General features: G+C 40.5%; 1 protein-coding gene across 17 annotated transcripts in view; it reads right to left on the reverse strand.

Annotated features, from left to right (window-relative positions):
• Positions 1 to 18,586, reverse strand: part of LOC108361595 (protein NipSnap-like) — an 81,879-nt gene that overhangs the window by 16,043 nt on the left and 47,250 nt on the right. For 14 of the 17 annotated variants that reach the window (XR_001847340.1, XM_017614281.1, XM_017614244.1 and 11 more), the window contains exons 4-6: positions 8,382 to 17,091; positions 3,988 to 5,121; positions 1,511 to 2,007 (exon numbers count right to left, since the gene is read on the reverse strand). Coding sequence is in view for 14 of the 17 variants with exons in the window: in XM_017614281.1 (XP_017469770.1) it covers positions 1,511 to 2,007; positions 3,988 to 5,121; positions 8,382 to 17,091 (10,341 nt within the window). In the remaining 3 variants the exon portion in view is untranslated. Of the gene's footprint in view, positions 1 to 1,510; positions 2,008 to 3,987; positions 5,122 to 8,381; positions 17,092 to 18,586 lie in introns of those variants that run through there. The other 3 variants (XM_017614343.1, XR_001847341.1, XM_017614367.1) reach the window with 3 other exon arrangements.

Raw genomic sequence — 18,586 nt, forward strand, 5'->3', positions numbered from 1 at the left:
ATTTAATACTACGTACAGAAAGAGCGAAATTAAAATAAAAATAGGAACTGCTAGCTAGTAGACATTAGTTACGCGAATTTCTAGCTAGTTATTTCTGCTTATTTTTATGTTAAAAATTGTTTACTAGTAAAAATTAGTAATTATTATTGGTAGCTATCCATAAAGGAACAAACTTTGTGCGATATTACTATAATGACGTCTCTGAAACAGCTGATTGTGTCAAACTCGGCAAGGGTAAAGTAGCGGTACTGCTCAATGCGCCACCTTTGTCTTCTCTACATCGTGAATATGAAGGAAATATTAATATTTCAAAAGACAACGGTATGTGCCTGGATTTTTTTTTTTTTTGCAAATGGCGGACTGAACAGCTGTAAAACGAAGTGATGAGGCTTTTCGCTACTGACTGCCGAGGTGCGGCTGGTAGTAGAAAAAACTATCGTAATATCTCTAATAAGGACGCAAATTTAAACTAGCGTTTTGAAATTAATAATTCAGCAGTGGGATTAAATTGCAGCTGAAGTTTAGTGGAATTTTGTGAAGGTAAAAAGTGCACTGTAGTGTTAAAATAAGGTTAAAACAAAGTGAACTGTTAGTAGGTGTATTCAGCAACTTCTGTAAAGCAAGGTGTAAGCATTTAACCCTGATTGTAAGCAATCGCAATATGACGCTAGAGGGGGTACTGAAGGTAGATAGAAAAATCGAGATACCTGCAAGTATCAGCGTTCTATGTACTGCACGACGAGAATATTATGGGACAACGGACCACTAAAACTTCCGCTCCGGTTGCTCCACAGATAACTACGCTTCTGGTTTTTTAAGACCACTTTTCGAAGGCGTGAACACTTTAGTTTCTGCTTGGCTTGACAAATGGTCGAAACAGTTCAACGAAATACATCAACAGGGTTGGGAAACCCCACGATCATAGCACAATGAACTTAAACTAGCAATCTGAGAGTTGAAGAACTCCAACGAGACTGCCTCAATTTGAACTTTCACTTCGCGCTAAACTCAGTAAAATCTTCTTTGTTACGCAGGCACTTACTGACACAAAAAAAAAATTCTAGTACAACAGACATAGTTTAAGTACAAAGGAAGTGATGTTAATCACAGTTGACAAATATCTAAGCATAAAAATGTAAAATGTTAAGTTATAAGCTTTAGTTTAAATGCGTATAAAATTCTTTTGCACTGCAAGTTTGAATAAAGAAATATAAAATATTCAATTAAGTCAACTAAGCTTTATTACATAATATACAAACCATTTTTATTAAAATATTAAATATGCTTAACTTTAATACTTAATTTAATTGATGTTTATGAGAATTAATTACTATTTCATATTTGCATTGCATACATTCGTATCAATGAATTTCAGTCTGTTTTTTTTTTTTTTTGACATGCTAAATATGTACATACATATAAATAGGTACATATTGCCCTGTTTTAAGAATCAGAAGCCCCACTACATACATAAATACATGAACACTAACAATAAAACTTAAACACCTACCTCATCACTATCGCCATTTTCCGTTCCCTCATCATTATCATCCAAACATAAACGCTTTTGATAGCGTTCAGATTCTTCCTCATCCTCCATAAGTATGCCGCGTATGTGTCGTACACGTGTCGGATCGTCCCTTTGCCAGAGCGGACGCGTATCAATCGCCTTCGCACTGCTATTACTATCTTCCTGCTCCTCTAGCTTTTCGAAAACATAACGCGCTTCACGCTTTTTACCCGAATGCTTCTCATCGATATGTGTCATCACTTGCACCAATTGTGGCGCTGTAAATGCGCAATGCATACATTGATATTGATGTTTGCAGGAATGTTGAGATGCTGCATGTGCAACGATTTGTTGGTGTGTCATTGTTTTGTGGCCACACAAATTACAAGACCATTTGTTCTGTTTGCCGCCTTTGGATTTTAGCGCTTCGGATTTAGCGGCGGCTCCTGTTGTTGTCATTGGTGTTGCGGAAGTTACAGTGCTATCGGGGTTTTTGGCTGTTGAGTTTAGTTTTTTTTTCGAAATAACCAGGAAGAGTTTAAAAAAATAATAAATTGGAGATTAGTGCGGAGACAGGGGCGTTTTAGGTATTTAGAAATTATGATTTTCTTTTGATTATTAAAAAAAACGATGTCTTACAAATATTCAAACCGTTTCTCTACTTCTACTTGTAGCTTGAGGGGCCTGTCTTACAAGCATATTGTCGCTTGGCGCGCAATATTTCGCATACGCCCCAATCGCAATACCACGCATTAGGCTGCGGTTTCGCTAAGAGCGAATTTTATTCGTACGACGTCGCTTCAACAGTGAAGTACCTACGTTGGTATGTTAAGGTTTCGGTAAGCCACTTAAAGGCCAGTATGCAGCTCTCAAGAAAAGCAAAAACTCCATATAAAATGACTTACAAGAAATGGCTAAGAAATTTTCTTGTGTCAAATTTCCTTAAGGCAGTGTACGCAGTTCTTAAGAAATTTGCTACGCTCTTACTGAAACCGCGGCCTTAGTACGAAAATTTTACTTTTGAACAAAGAAACTTATTTTATATCATAAATTTTAAACTTAATTTCTTTAATCTTTTGAAGGGTTTTCTAACTGAACTTACTAAATATGTATGAGCTTCTACTATATATATTTATTCAACACTTAATTGAAGTAGGCAACCATTGAGACAGGGTAACCGAAAATAATTTTTTTCTCTGACGTGGTATAGTATTTGGCGGATACGAGGTATTACGCACCAAGCGGCGATATAATCGTTTAAGTTGTCAAAGCGTTTTTTATGGTAGAAATACAACACGTCTTATATGAATGTATGTACATACATAGTTGTGTGCAGCTGCAGTTCTAGTGATGTGTTGCATATAAACACACTTCATTTATTCACTTTACATTAATTCTCCTCCTTTAATTTTCAATTTGTTGACAGCATTTTGCATATCACTTTCAACTTTTTATTAATTTGAGAGATTAAATTTCACTTAGGTTTTCATTTTACTTCATTCCACTTCGTTTCACTGCACTTCATCTCATCTCATTTGTTTTCTTCTCATTTCACTTTCATTTCATTTCATTGCTTTCCATTTCGTTCCACTTCATTATTTTTTTCATTTCATCTCTTTTAATTTAATGTAGTTTTGTTTTATTTTGTGTATTTCACTTTATTAAATTTTTTATTTCTTTATTTTTTCTCTTTTAATTTGTTATTTGTTATATTTTTTTAAACCCAAATTCATAAAAAATAAAGGAGACTTTAACTGCTTTTTAAATCGAATTTTTTTTTGAAAATATCAGTTTATAGAGCTCTATAAACCTATTTTATTTCTTATGAATAAGGCCATTTATTTTTAATGTAGTTTATATAATTTTTTATGTAATGTTTTTTTTAGTTTTATTATTATATTTTTTTTTTTAGTTTGTTTGCTTTCTAATTTTTTTTATTCTATTTTTTATTGGTTTAACCGACTTCCAAAAAGGAGGAAGTTATCAGTTCGTCGGAATATATTTTTTTTTATGTATGTTACCGCATAACTTTGGACCACGTCAACCGATGTCGATAATTCTTTTTGCATCGGAAAGGTAGTGTCTCATATTAATCTGGTTTAGATCCGATCATTGGATCATGATATGTATATATATTTTTTTTTAAGTCGTTTTTTTTTCTAAAAATTACTTGTTTTCAAATTTTTTTTGTATGTATATCTTTATTTTTGCTTATTTTATTTTTGAATTTTATTTGTTTATTTAATTTTTGATTTAATATTTTATATTACTATGTACGTAAATACATAGTTTGTACTTTTTCTTATTTCATTAGATTTTTTTCAATGAAATTACACCACCATGTAAACACATCACATCACATCATTCACTTATAGTATGAATTCACCTCAGAATTAATTTCATTTCTCATCGCCAACATTGACTTCCCCTCAATTTTACTACACTTACAACTAGTACCATAATCGCTATTCACTCACCTGCATTCTCTTTCGTCCGATCGTACTCGATCACCTTCACGAATAACGGCGGATCTACATCATGCTGTCGTATATGCCGATCAACCACATTTTTCATGTAATGCAAGTACCCACAGGATTCACACTGATACAATTTCGGTCCATGAAAACGTAAGTGATTTAGAATCCGTTCAATCGACAAGTTACGCTTACAGATCTCTTCCTTGCAATGCGGGCAATTATAATTCAAAATATCACCGTGCAACGCATTCAAATGCGATCGGAAAATATCATCCGATATTGTCAAATATTGACAATTGCTAACACCGCAGGTATAACGTTTCGTATCCGGTATATATGCGTAAAGTACTTTGCCCTTAACGCCAATGGTTGGCGCGTTGTTACCATCATTAGCAGTGCTTGTCGCATTTCCGGTTGAGCTGCTGCCCACCACCAAAGAAGATGATGCCAGATTTGTCATTCTATCGAAATGTTTCTCGTTCGACTTCAAGCACGGTACCGGATTGATTGGATCAACCAAATTGGTCAATTGCTGTGGACCACAATTGCTGTCGTCGGTGTGCATTTGCAAATGACGCATTAAATTCGTGCGTACCTTTGTTTTATATGGGCAAACGGCACAATTTAGTATTTTATCAAATATCGGTGTTAGCGGCAATAAGCCGATTTCGCTCGGTTTGAAATGTGTGCGCGAACTGGATTTCTTGCGTTGCCATTCGACAATCAGTTTCTCACGAAACTGTTGAATCTCATATTGACTTAGAGTTGTTGTGAATATCACATAGTATGAATTGCTTGAACTTTGTTTATCTGTCGCTTTAAAAGGCAATAGAGTGGGACGTAATTTCTTACAACGCCAATGTTTGTCCTCAAAATGTTTTTGCATTTGTTCAATGTTAATGGCGGTATTTGTGCACATATAACAGAAATATCTGTGTATACCGTGTGATTTTATATGCGTCTTGATCTTTTGTGGCTTATTAAAGGTACACTTACAATGTGGGCACTTGTAGGTGTGGGCATTAATATTTATCTGGCCCAGGGTGGATAGATGATAAACGACATGTGAATAATAGCTCGCTTCCGTTAGTTTTGTCTTGCAATCCTCAATGGTGCAGCGGAAAAGTTTCGAGTCTGCAACGGTGAGAGGATTATCATTAATTTAATCCGAAGTGATGGTGGAGTTTTAAGCAGAGAAATGTTAATGTTTTAAACGAACTACGCCATCTGAGTATTTTTCTATTACTAGGCAACAGACATATAACGATTATGGCGTAAGGTAGGGCCAGAACATAAAAAGTTATTGAATTCTTAACATTTTCGTAATCACGTAATCACGATGGCCTAAAGAATAGATGACTCAGAATATACACATGCAGACTTGTCTGTACTAGATGTCCATAATGAGCCTATGTACATATGTATGTATGTGACTAGGGAATCCAATCCCGCGTAAAAATCGCAATCCCGCAAGCTTTCTCTAAACAGTTATATTCAAAATTGATATATAAAACATAGACGATTTGATTTAAAAAATCTACGTTATTACTTTTAGTTAGGTTGACTTTTTTGATAATATTTCCGAAGGAATGATAAATTCTTTAAGGTTTCATCTATTCAATTTGACCTTATTTTATTGATTTTGGTGATTATGCATAGTTTCGTAGCTATATGGTCAAAATTGCTATATCCCAATGGGAAAATAGGTAAGCACCTTACGAGGTAAGGCATGTTTTCATTCAGTTTTTAGTACCAAAATTGTCATCATGACTAGTAAAGCACAAAATTAACACCTCTGACGACGCATTACGTTATCAGTTGCAAATTAACGTGCAGCCGAAGTTAATTCCCTGCTCCATCACGTCAGGATTTGCTTCTAACTTCAAAACACATTGCGAAACTCAATGAATTCCTCCTAAAGGCCTGCTGAAGTACGTCCTATAAAAGCCCTTCTGGCTTCTGCGTAGCGAAAGAAGAAGCCTTTCAAATGATGACAGTCCATACAAAAAAAAAGGAGAAGGGAATGTAGAGTGGAAGACCTTTTGACTCTCAGGAGGACCTTTCGGAAGTGCTTTTAACTCCTTAAATTATCTACTGGGTTGTAAAATGATGTATGTATATTTAATAAAGCCATGCACGACGAACATTTTGGCGAGCTTTCACCGCTCGCAATCGTCTTTTTCATTTTTTTCTGTAGTCCCGCAAATCCCATGGATCCCGCCTTTGTAATCCCTCATTACTGATCCCGCAAAAATGGCGCGAGATCCCGCATTTTCGGGATTGGATTCCCTATATGTGACTAATTTGTGACTCTAAAGCTGGATTTACATGAGGCGATTTTCTAGGCGCTTCAACATAGCTCCAGAAAAATCGCTCGTGTAAGTGATTCAAAAATCGCTTGCCTCAAAGTAAACATTTGCATGCGATTATCGCCTGTCAAAAAATCGCCCCATGTAAAGGCAGCTTAAAGGTTGGTTGGCAAGGAGTAGCTCCGCATGCCACGATGTTCGCTCACTTCAAAGATTACAACGAAATATGTTTGAACAACGTGTCGCATAGGTGTATACCGAACTTATATGCGACCAAGTATGCATACAAGTCTGATTGTATATATTATCCTTGAGCCTCAGCTACTTTGGAGAGTTTTTTTTTTTGCAAAATTTCGGGAAAATTTTAGTAGACGGACGGCAAATTCTAGAAAAAGGGGGGATGAGGGGGGGGGGGGGGGGGTTGGTAGAATAGGACCCCCTGATTTCAAAACTACCCCCCTTTTTTCTAGCAACCCTATAGTTCTTATATAATTTATTGTTAAAGTTTTCATATAAACGATGAATAAGATAGCAAAATAACATACAACTTAGTGCTACCAGACTGGAATTTTGAATAATAAAAGCGGATTTTTAATTCGGAATTTTTACTTAGTAGAATTATTATTTCTGTGTTGCCGAAGAAGGGGGCTGAACACCTTTTGCAGAGAACACCTTTCTGCGTAGGAGGCCTTCGGCCGCACTTAGGGATTATAACCCTCAGGCAGTAGAATTCTCCTTTCTGTTTTGCGAAGAAAAGGAGCTGAACACCTTTTGCAGAGAACACCTTTCTGCGTAGGCGGCCTTCGGCCGCACTTAGGGATTATAACCCTCAGGCAATAGAATTCTCCTTTCTGTTTTGCGAAGAAAAGGAGCTGAACATTTTCTTTTGTATTGATTTCCCCTGTATTCCTTTTTAATCATTGCCTTCTTTGTATGTATTGTTTTGTACAATATGGCAACACATGTTATGTGTCAGTTTGCAACCATGTGTTATTGTAAGTATGCGTGAAATTCAATGTAATTTACAAGTCGATAAAAGTTTAATTAAAGTGATTTATATACAAGATAAAATAAAAGAAAAGTGTGTAAAGTATTAAGTACGGTGTTATGTGCATTTATATATAAAAGTATGCACAAATGCTTTTTTGTTAAGGAAACCAAGTGGAACGACTTAAGAAATTTTAACAACAAATAACTTATAAACAATGATATTATTTATATTTTTTAGTTATACATGTTTTAGAGGATACCTCCCTTAACATCCTGACCAAGTTTCATTTGTTCCACCTGGTTTTCTTAAAACACAAGGTGCGGCTGACTACTAAAGCCCACCCAAAATTTGTTTTTAGAGGTATGGATAGATAGAATAAAATTTCTTTTCCATTTCTTTTGCATAATTTTATATGACTTTCGATTTTGTTCAGAGCTGCAGGCAGGCCTGAATGATATACCTTCAATTTTTCGCTTATTGGAGGCAATAGATGGGGATCGGCCTAAGCTTTCTAACAAATAGCTTAAGTCAAATGTATTATCGCGCCTTCATTATTGAGCCGCAGAAACGGCTGGTAATACCAGCGGTGTGCCCATTTCCAGCCTAGAACTGCTCCCATAAGTGTCGAAAGCGGCTAAAGAATTTTTCTTGAGCAGTTGTTCGTGGCTGCTCTCGGCGGAAAGGATTGGTAGGAAAGGTCTAACAGCTGTAAAGCCTCTAAGTCTTGGTATTATTGCGAGTCAAAATGAAATGCCAATTTATCGAAACGAGAGGATATTTCTACATTTTTAGACATAGGCGGTGTGAACTCTTTCGGAAAGTAAATAAAGCATGGGGAACGAAACGGCGTACTATATCAAATCGACTCGCTGTGTTAATTCTACTCCCAAGCCTCAGACTGCGAGCAATTAAATGGCTAAGAGAGGTATGATGCCCCGGTTTAGTTGTGAAGGACGGGCACACTTGTAAAAGGTGCGCGCACGTTTTCAGATGATAAAATATATATTGATACGAAGTAGGGCGTATAAAAATCTAGCTTTAAGTAGAATTTCTCAACTAAATTACGTATATAAAATAATACTAATGATATTTACCTGGCACACCAGTTGCTGAAACAATATCCTTAAGTGCAGTTTCCCATGTTTCTTGCGTGAAAGTATCTTTCTTCCCCCAGCGCTGGTAGTTGCTCGCCCCAGTACTGGTAGTTGCGTTTTCACTCGCACCCTGTTGACTACCATTGCTATCCGGATTACGCAGTATGTCCCTTATCGTTCCTGTATCTGAAGCGCTTCTCATCAACATACCATGCTTTTGATCGGTATGCTGCATAAATCCATCCACATCTTCAGCTAAAAATGAGCATTGCGAGCAACGCAGATACTCACGTTGGGCGCTAAAGTTTTGACGGTCATGGAATTGCAAATGATCGCCCATGGCCAGTGGTAAGCGCGTCTGATATTTACAGCCATTTGCCATGCACTTAAATTGTGGTGCCGTTGGTACAACAACTGATGAAGTGCTCGTGCTGCTACCCGAATCCGAACGACTTATACGTGCTGAAGGATTCGCTGCAATTGAGATATTAAAACCCAAACGTCCTTCTTCATATTGAGCCGAAACTGTTTGGGTTATAAGGTAACTGCCAGTAGTTGCTTGTCCAACAGGCACAGTTTCAGCGACTACTTGCGGTTCCGGCGAGTCACTTGTGACCGAGTTTCTATCAGCACCGCTATCACGCACGGAATGCCTGTTCCTGGCAAGTATGCGCGATACTTCCAAAGACTCGGAAGCCGAACGTTCTAGCTCGGCGCGTTCCTCAGCTATGTGTTGAGCCCAAAGGGAGCCTGTGTTATTTGTTGGTGATGCGTTGGAGCGGGCATTTAAGCTGCAAACATTTGATATGACTGGCAGCTGCACGCTAGGTGTGGTTGGTGGAGGGGCGTTGTTTTCCTTCAAGCTAACCACACTGGCTATTTGTAGTTGGCATGGCGGTGTTGAAGCTTGAGCTTCCACTGTAGCTGAAGGGCTTTCCTTACTAGGCGAACGACCATCTTCTTGAGCGCCAATATTTTGAAAGTGTCTATTCTCAATTGGTTTCTCTACTGCTGGCGGTTGTATTTGGTTTAGGAATGAAGTTGAGATCGCCGATGAAGGCGATGTTTCTATGGTTGTCAATTCGACCTGCTGCGCGTTTTCATCGAATACTGTTATTGGCTTGGAACCTTGCGCCGAAGTGGGTGTCGGCGTTGTCGATAGACAATCGCCCGTCAAGCGTCTAATCTTAATACGCGGTCTATCATCATCAAGTCCTGGCGAATTAGACTTGGATGGCTGTTTTAACTCTTCTACTGCAGGTAGAGGAGTGAGGATCGGTGACGCTAAATGCTTCGTACGCATGTGATTCAATTCGACGGAAAGCGGGAACTTATTTTCCAAACCAGCATCGCCTTCAACTTGTGCTTTGCAACTGTGACAATATCCATTCCAAGTGCTCTGCTTGTGTTCACAACTGAAATGGGTTTCAAGGCCAATTGCCTCACTCGAATAGAGAAATGTGCAATTCTCAGAAAGACAGTAAAATTTGAAAGTATTATCATCGATGGATTTCGAATAGCCGATATTTTCTATGCGGTGTATTGATGTCAAAGCCATCAGCGGACCGATCTCATTGGCGGCTGCAGTAGTGGCCACTATCCTACTTTGTTCTTGCTGTTGTTCGTTTACAAAGTCCAATGCCTCCTGCATATCCGCTTGTTGACTATCGTTATCTAAATGCATGGGCGTAGCATTTGCCTCCCAATTGTCTGACATGTAATCGGAATTTAGTATGGACGAAACATCACGGAGGTCCTGCAACGATTCCATGGGTGTTAGCTCTGGTACCAACTCTATTGGATCATTCAGCGGTGAGTCGGGCAATAAGTCGGCCAAATTGGTAATAAGTGGACGAAAGCCGAGGGTAGGTTCATCACTAAGCGGTGGCACATGTGCCAAAATCGTTGGCCCGCTTCTCAGCTCTACATTGGAAATATGAACTGGAGCTGGAGTTGGAGTTGCAGGCGTAACTGGAGCTGGAGTTGGAGTTGCAGGCGGAGCTGGAGTTGGAGTTGCAGGTGTAACTGGCGCCGGAGTTGAAGGTAGAGGTGCGGCTGTAGGTTGAGCCGCTCCCTCTACATTGTTATTGCTCACATTTACTACGACGTTGTGGGTAGCGTTCTCTTTACTTGCCGCCTTACTAGGTTCCCCATCCTTCCTTTCTTCCGTCGGCTTCCTTTTGCTACCAATGGTGATTGATAAACTTCTCTTTAATTTCGTATTCGTCGCGTATAGCCGATTTAACTTATGCAACACATTCTTCTTGCTAGATTTACTGTTTTTACTGTTGATGGCGCTTGACGCAGTCGAAACCACAGACGACGACGTGCTCGGTGCAGACTCGGTTATTTCAATATCTTCCCAGTTATCATCGTCATCTTCAGCTGGTGAATCGACAGCGGTTTCAATCGCAGAAGAAGTTACTACATCTGTAACTCGCTTTTCAGTGGCCAGGCAGACGCTTCCCGTATTGGTAGAGAAGGCTGTTTCCGTTGAGGGATTTAACTCTGGCCGTACCGTGGACTTTTCGGTACATAAAGGATCTTCAGTAGCAGTGTTAGTGGTTGTACAACTTTTGTTTTGAGTCGCAACATGAAGGATGGTAGGCGCTTCGACACGTGGTGCTGCTGTCTGTGCTAGCGGGGACGTTACGACATTTAGCGTGCTTTTTGTTGTGCTGGCTGTGGTCGGTGTGATGCGAGGCGCTGCTGGTTTGGGGCTGCTGTTGGTGTTCGCCATGGATACTTTCCCGCTTTTTATACTTTTGAATCTCTGGCTTAAGCGTTCTGCCATCGATATGCTGCCACCAGCTACGCCGCCGACAGCAGATGCAACGCCATCAATTCCAGTTACCGGCTGTTCATGTGATATAGTAAACAAGCTTTGCGCGAAATTATTCATAGTGGGTGACTCATTTGTCTCGCGTGTGGGCACGAATACATTGGAGTTCAAAGCCTTCTCGACAGCTGACTTCTTTACATCGGAGTTCTGCTTGCACTGCACACTTTTTGCGATTGGTAAGTCGTCCGAATCAATGCTTTCGTTATCACTTTTCGGGGAGTTTGGCTCCTCCAATGCAGCGTTACTTTCCTCGTCCTCTTCGTTGGTCTCCTCCTGAGTTTTGGCTTCTTCGATGTCCTCTCTGTCTAAACCTTCATTCAAAATTTTTGTTTCCAACTCGATTGCTTTCAAAGCGTCCACATTTTCCACGTCTCTGATATCGAACAAATCAATTGTGTAGCCGAGTTTAGCGATTTTCGATTTGGCCTTACCATGCTGATTGATATAGTGATCGTCGAGATTCTGTCTGTTTAGCTGTATGTAATTACATAGGTGACAGACATGTCCTGTCAACACTGGACCGTGTGGCATCGAGTTCTTACGCACTACAGTCGCGCCAACGCACACTGTCTTCGTATGAGTGTCTAGCTGGTTTGCTTTGGATGAAGGTCGATGACAATCACTACATTCAAAGAGGTATTCGCCTGTATGCGTTATGAAATGCTCTGTCCAGCTGCTCTGTACCGTGCGATTGTGCTGCAGGCAAAAGGGGCAACGATATGACCAGTACATGAATTTCTTATGGTTTACACCGAAGAAGGGTTTAGACATTTTTCCCGCCTTCATTTTTTCTAAAATCTCAGGCGAAAGTCGCGATGCATAGTATTCGCCGTGGTTGCCCTTGTAATGTGTAGCTGGAAAATTGATTTTCGTATCACATATCATACACCATTTAGTCCACTTCGATTGCGAATGCCATTCTTTATTGGTATTCTTTAAAGGAGCAGACTTAGAGGCGGAGTCGTTAGCATTCTCCAAGGCATGGTCGCTTTCGGCAACAACTTCCTCGTCATCGGATAACAAGGCCTCTTTCGGTTTCTTACTTTTCGGTCCTGGTTTGGATTGCTTCGCTTTAACGTCTACCTTGACCTTCTTAGCGGCTGGCTCCTCAGACGGCTCATCTGAAGAATCGTCTTCTACTTCCGATTGTTTTATCGGCGTATGGGGTTTTAGTACAGGCATTTTTCGCGGTGGTGTTTTATCAGTTTTCGAAATGCTATTCACTTCACTCTCAAGTTCATCTGCGCTGTCATTCGCTTCCACATTATTTCCTTTTCTGTTCCTCGTTGACCGCCTTTGAAAATCATTGACATTCAATTGCTTCAACACAACCTTGGCTTTACGTATGCGCGGTATTGCAGGCATTACTACCGGCGTGTCGTTCACTTCAGCAGCCACTGCAGTTTGACTCGGTTTTTCAGTAACATCCTTTGCATCATCAACTTTATCCGCCTGCTCTGCGGCTGCAACCAGCGTGCACATGCGACGCCCAGTGGCCGTTAGAACACCTTGACTTATAAACATGGTGCGTATGTCCTCGTTTAGACGATCCAGCTCATTCTTATACTTTCTTTTGGCTTTTGGCGGTTTCGCTACATTTATGGCATCACTTTCGCCTTCCTTCTTGTCTAAGACATCTTCCGGTTTCTGCAAGTCTTCACATGCTGATGCAACACTTTCATTTTCACCGGCCTCGTCCTCGTGAGCTTCTTCAAGCTGTGCCGCATTTTTCTCTGCCTGTGTTTCTACAATCTCTTTTACGAATTTCAGGTTGTCTTCGCTGAGAATTTGCGACAGTAAACTGAAAATTTGTGCTTTATCCTTTTTTGGGTTTAGTATGTCCTGTACGAAGCTTTCCAGCAAGTGTCGTTTTTGTGCATCTTCGTCCATTAGCACGTCAATTCTACTAGGCTTTGCTGACTTTCCAACTGCTTTCGCGGCTGGCGATGGTTTAGCGGTATCTGCTTCTTCTAAGGGTTGTGCGTTCGCAGCCACATTTGATTTCCTTCCTGTAGCGCATTTATTAGGTTTTTCTTCATCAGCCAGTTTTTCCTGTTTTATTGTTTTCGCGGTGACGGAGCGCTTTTTCTTTTCAGTTTCTTCGGCCTCCACCTGCTCAGTAATCTCTACATCCTCTGTTACCTGGTCACTACCGGTTTCGTTAGTTTCCGTCTTCACTCTACTCTTGGGGCCTTTCTTTCCTCCTTTGGGTGGCGTTTTCTTTACCACTGGTGACGCTTTCTCGCTGGGCGGTTTCAACGGCTCGCTACGTCGTTTGTGTTGGAAAACTTCCAAAGTACGTTGCACTTCATTAAAGTTTACGTTAGTGCGTGTGCGACGCTTGCCGGAAATTATATTCTGTGTTGAAACCTTGCAGTTATCGTCGGTTCTCTGGAACATTTCCGCCAGACACTTGTTCTTTTTAGGCAGCATAGCGTCAATTTCCTTCCGGCGTTCCTCCTCTTTTGCGCCTTGTATATCTTCATACACCAACGACTTGAAGGGAAAGATCTTATCTTTATCCACTTCCGGTAGACTACCGCGCACAACCATTGTGTTGCGTCGTCTCAAAATACGCGCTGGTATTGTAGCACTGCCGAGGTTATCTGAAAATAATGATGGAGTGGTTGAAGGAGATTCACCCTCGCCTTTGTCAGGCTTGCTCTCTTCCTTCGTTTCATTGTCTGCAACTGGTTTCTGTGGCTTACTCTTGCCAGACTCTTGGTTTGCAGTGACAGCCTCAACAGAGATTTCAGCTTCAATTGGCTTTTGAGTTATGTTTACTTCCTTCGTCTCATCGGAGATACTTGCTGGCGCTTTGGAGGGTGTAAAATTGGACAGAGCGGTTTCTGCAACCACACCTAAGTCTGCGCCACATGCTGGTTGGCTTGCTCCGATATTATCCTTCCCAATTTTAGTGCCGAGTTCCTGTTTGGAATTCGCTGACGCTACTTGCGTCACCTCAGCGTTCACCGGTGCAGCACTCACTTTATTTTCTTGCATTTTATTTACGATTTTCGTTTTAACCTTCTCGCTAACTTTTTTGTTCGTTTCTTTATCCTTTTTATTTGCTTCTTTGTTTAGGTTTATTTTATCGGTATTCTTTTCGTTAACCTCATTCTGTTTTGTTACCTCTTTCTTTTGGACTTCTGCCTTCTCATCCTTCTTTTCGCTAACTTCTTTCTTGTCGCTTCTATCCTTCTTTTCGCTTACATCCTTCTTTTCGTTTACTTCCTTCTTTTCTTTGACTTCATCCATGTCCTTCTTTAGCGCTGGATTTTTCACAATCGCGATCTTACCACCTTGCACTGTCGCCTGTTTTTCAGCTGTCTTATTTTTTTTCACAGTGTCCGCAATATTCTGCTCTTTTTCTTTCTTTTGTTGTTTTTGTTCAGTTACTTCCACTTCGCTTTTGTTTTCTTTAGCTTCTTCTTTCTTCTCAACAGTTTTTGGTTTAGCTTCGCTGTTGTCGACTGGTTTTTCGACAGTCTTCTTTGGTATTTTAAAGCTAGTTTTCGCTTTGGGAAACTCACAGGTGCTAAAGTCGGTGCTTCGATACAATTTATCCAACGTAGATGCGGCTGGTGGCTGTTCGGAAAGCTTGGCTAATACACTGCTATCCACCTCACCCACTTCGCCAATATCTTTGCTGTTTTCAGCAGTCTTTGCTGCCTCTGCAGCTGCTCTTCTCGCTGCCTCTTCCGCGGCAGCGCGCGCTTTTGCTTGCTTATATTCCACATATGTCCGCGGTTCACTCTGTTTTTGCTTTTTCGATTCGAAATACTTGCTGCGTTCGGTTTTATCATTGAGCAATGCGCTAAATTTACTATGATTAGGATTATGAGGCGGTACTCCTGCGGCAGAAATTTGGTGAAGGTGCTGATTTGTGGCTAGCCGCGGCGGCATAGGATGCCCGACATTTGGGCGTTCAAAAGGTGGTGTTGGCAACAAGTGTGGATTGGCTGCCCGAAAACCACTATTCACAGGCGCATCTTTTCCCTTCAAGTATTCATTAAAGGACCGATTAATTGGATTTTGTGGAATGTGCAATGGCACTGGCGGCGGTATAATTTTTGGTACATTTACAACCGGCGGCGTTTCTGGATCTGAGTCCCAGTTTTCTTCGCTGCTGTAGCCACTTTTACTTCTCTGTGTCGACGCGGGCTTATTTTCTCGTGGTGCAAACTCAAGAGGGGGTTGAGAACTGCCATAGGCTTTCGGTGAAACAGTCACAGGAAAGTCTCTTCTCGAATATATTCCCACTTGTGTTGGATTGATTAGTATATTATTTGTCAGACGTTGCCTTGGATCCATTGGCCCGCTGGGGTAATTTGGACTGAGTGAGGCGCGCGGATCTTTCACACCAATATCCAGTATGCTGGGTATTTGGTATATTCGCCCAGGTGGCTTGGTCACTGTGGCACTAACTTTTGAATTGGTTTGCGCTTGCGGTGAAGTCATATTATGCGGTGATACTTGTGGTTGTTGATAGAGGCCTGTGTTTGCGCCAGCAGCTGTAGGCTTCCTTAATCTGGGATCCTGGGGTAACTGAGCATTAAAAGAATTTGACGCACTTGGTGGAGTTGACTTATTTGTAGCACCGACAAAACGATTTGGATTCAAGCGCGGATCTGCTGGCGGGGTAGCGTGCAAGTCACTATTATTTTGATAAGTGCTTCGCTCCGCGCGCGGATGTGGTTTATATTTTAAAGCTACGCGTTCGTTGGGCAGAGAACTTTCCATATCTTTCGGTTTTGTTGTTGTAACTGGTGGCTTCAACATATCCGGACTGTCTCGCCGCTGTGGTGAGCCTTTTGTAACAATGGCGAACTTTTTACGTATTTTGTCGAGATTTGACGCTTCACTTGGTGATATTTCAGTGGCTGAACTCATGGTGTTATTCGGCGACTTCGCCGGACGACGTGTACCTATTCCGGCAATACTGGGAATACTCTTATCATTCGCATTTCCTTCACTTTCACTCAGCAAGTCTGAGATATCACTAGCTGACAATGGCGGGCTTTTCAATACCTCCGGTATGGTAGGCACTTTGACGGGTATGGAAATGGGTGCAGATCTACCGGGTACCGTCTTAGGTGGGTCCGGATTACGTACACGCGAAAACATATCATTCGATTTCGGCAAGTGCTTCTTAAAATTGAATATCGTATCATGGTATCTATCTTCCAGCCTCGATATTGGTGGCGAGTCGGGTGTTAAAGATTTTGCGGAATGACTTGTGTTAAATGACGGTCTTTTATTGACCTCGAAATCATCCCAACATTCTTCGGGTGAATAGATTTCATGGGCGAAAGCATTCGATGCGCGAGGATCACGATTTCGCGACGACTCTACATGGTTCTTATCACGATTTATGGCGTTTATAGTTGGAGGTACCACATCTTTTGAGCTCTCCATGCCAGCACTGCGTCTATTAAATATTTTTGAAGAATCACTAGAACGATCTCGCTCGCTTGAACGAGCAACCGATCGATTGAGATTTGACTGTTGTTGTTGTGTGTGATGTTCACGCGATTGATGGCTGCTTTCATGATGTTCATGGCGCTGTTGGTGATGATAATGATGTTGGTGGTGTTTCTGTTGTCGCTCCTGTTTATGTCTATCTCTTGACAATTTTTCACCCTCCATGGGTGATTTCCGCCGTTCTGTGGGTATTTCCACAGGTGGTACTTCCTCCAGAGGTTGTGGTGGTGGACTCTCTGGTCCTGTTATATCTACTACATCAACACTAGACACTTTATCTGTTTTACTTGGCACTTCTGTTTCTGACATTGTTGTTGTGTTATTTATGTTGGAAGTATGACTTGTTGGTTTGGAAGTTTCAGTTTCACCCTGCAAAAAGGGTATCTACTCATTGTTTGGGCATATTTTTGGGTTTGTGTTTTTATTTTTTTCAATGCAACGCAAACATTTTAAAGCAAATAACAAGAAGCAAGAAGAATGAAAGGAAATTGTCAAAAATAACGAATTGAAAAGTAAAGACAAGTTATATTATAGGCAAACATAGGTAAAATTATAAGACTTAGCTTATTTATGTTGTACTAAAACTAAACTAAAAAGAACGCTAAAAGGAGAAAACTCGCTAAAACATAATTGCACTTGACGCAGCCTTTCAATGTCCTCCTCGCTATAGCACCAGATTCAAAACGTCGTAGGGCAGAGACCCGCCCTTTCTAAAAACTCGTTTTGTACCGAATGGCTCAGAGAGGATCTTACCAATTCTTACAGCGTTGTTGCTATTGCTTAACGTAATTTTACGTTAGTTACATGGGGATGCCAAATTCAAAAATCCCGATGTACAGACGGCTCCTTTTCGTGCTACTTGGAAATCCCAAAGAGTATCGATCTCTCGCAGATCTCTACAATCATTTGACGTACATATGACGAAAACCTGCTATATGATGGATTCGTCAAGTTTAAAGCTACACTGTTGAGACTCAAACAGTTCGTAGACGGTTAGAGTTAGCCTTTCGCATAATATGCTCAATAAGACATTATATGCAAAGTTTAATAGGCGAATTCCACGGTAGTTGGCGGATATGGCAGGGTCGCCTTTTCTGTGGATTAGGCAGAGCACACTTTCAAAGCCTGATAATGGCCACTTAACTTAACGGAACTTAGAACTTAGAGAATCCAAATGAAACAGATCTCAACGTGGCATTAAGTTACGTTAAGTTTCGGCTGTTCAATTATAGGTAACATCCATCTAGGAGTATTTTTAAGTGAGATCCTGTAAGTTACGTTAAATTGCCATAATCACACCATAAGACCAGTCGTCAGGTAATCGTTCATACGGCGATATGCTGCATAAGAGTTGATGCATACACCTTATCAACTACTCGCCTCCGCACAGTGTGTATTAAAAAAATGGAAAAAAGTAATTTTTAAGCAAAAAACAAAACCGACTTCAATAAACATATAAAAATTTAAGATTATCGTTAATTTCTTCACGATCCAATTATCGGATGTAAACAAAATTGGTATGGGACCACCCTTGAGATACCACCTTTCCGATAAAAAATTATTATCAAAATCGGTTAACGTGGTCCAAAGCTATGCGGCAACATATGTACATAAAAAAATATATTTCGACGAACTGATAACCTCCTCCTTTTTGTGAATATCTCGAGAACAAGAAGAGGCAGCGAAATAGTTGTAGCGGTATTTTACAGATTTTGAGATGGAGAATCCAGGAAAAGTAGTCTCGTTGGATAGAAGAATTACCTTGACCTGTTATTGTGACCTTCAAATATACGTTTTAAAATTTTCCTTTTTTCACCTGAACCCAGTTTGCAATGAACTTTTTAAAAGTTACAAACATATTTCTGCTAATCGTGCGTAA

This window comes from Rhagoletis zephyria, unplaced genomic scaffold (genome assembly GCF_001687245.7).
Source record: "Rhagoletis zephyria isolate East Lansing unplaced genomic scaffold, Rhagoletis_zephyria_1.1 Rzeph_scaffold_00019, whole genome shotgun sequence".
Taxonomy (NCBI): domain Eukaryota; kingdom Metazoa; phylum Arthropoda; class Insecta; order Diptera; family Tephritidae; genus Rhagoletis; species Rhagoletis zephyria.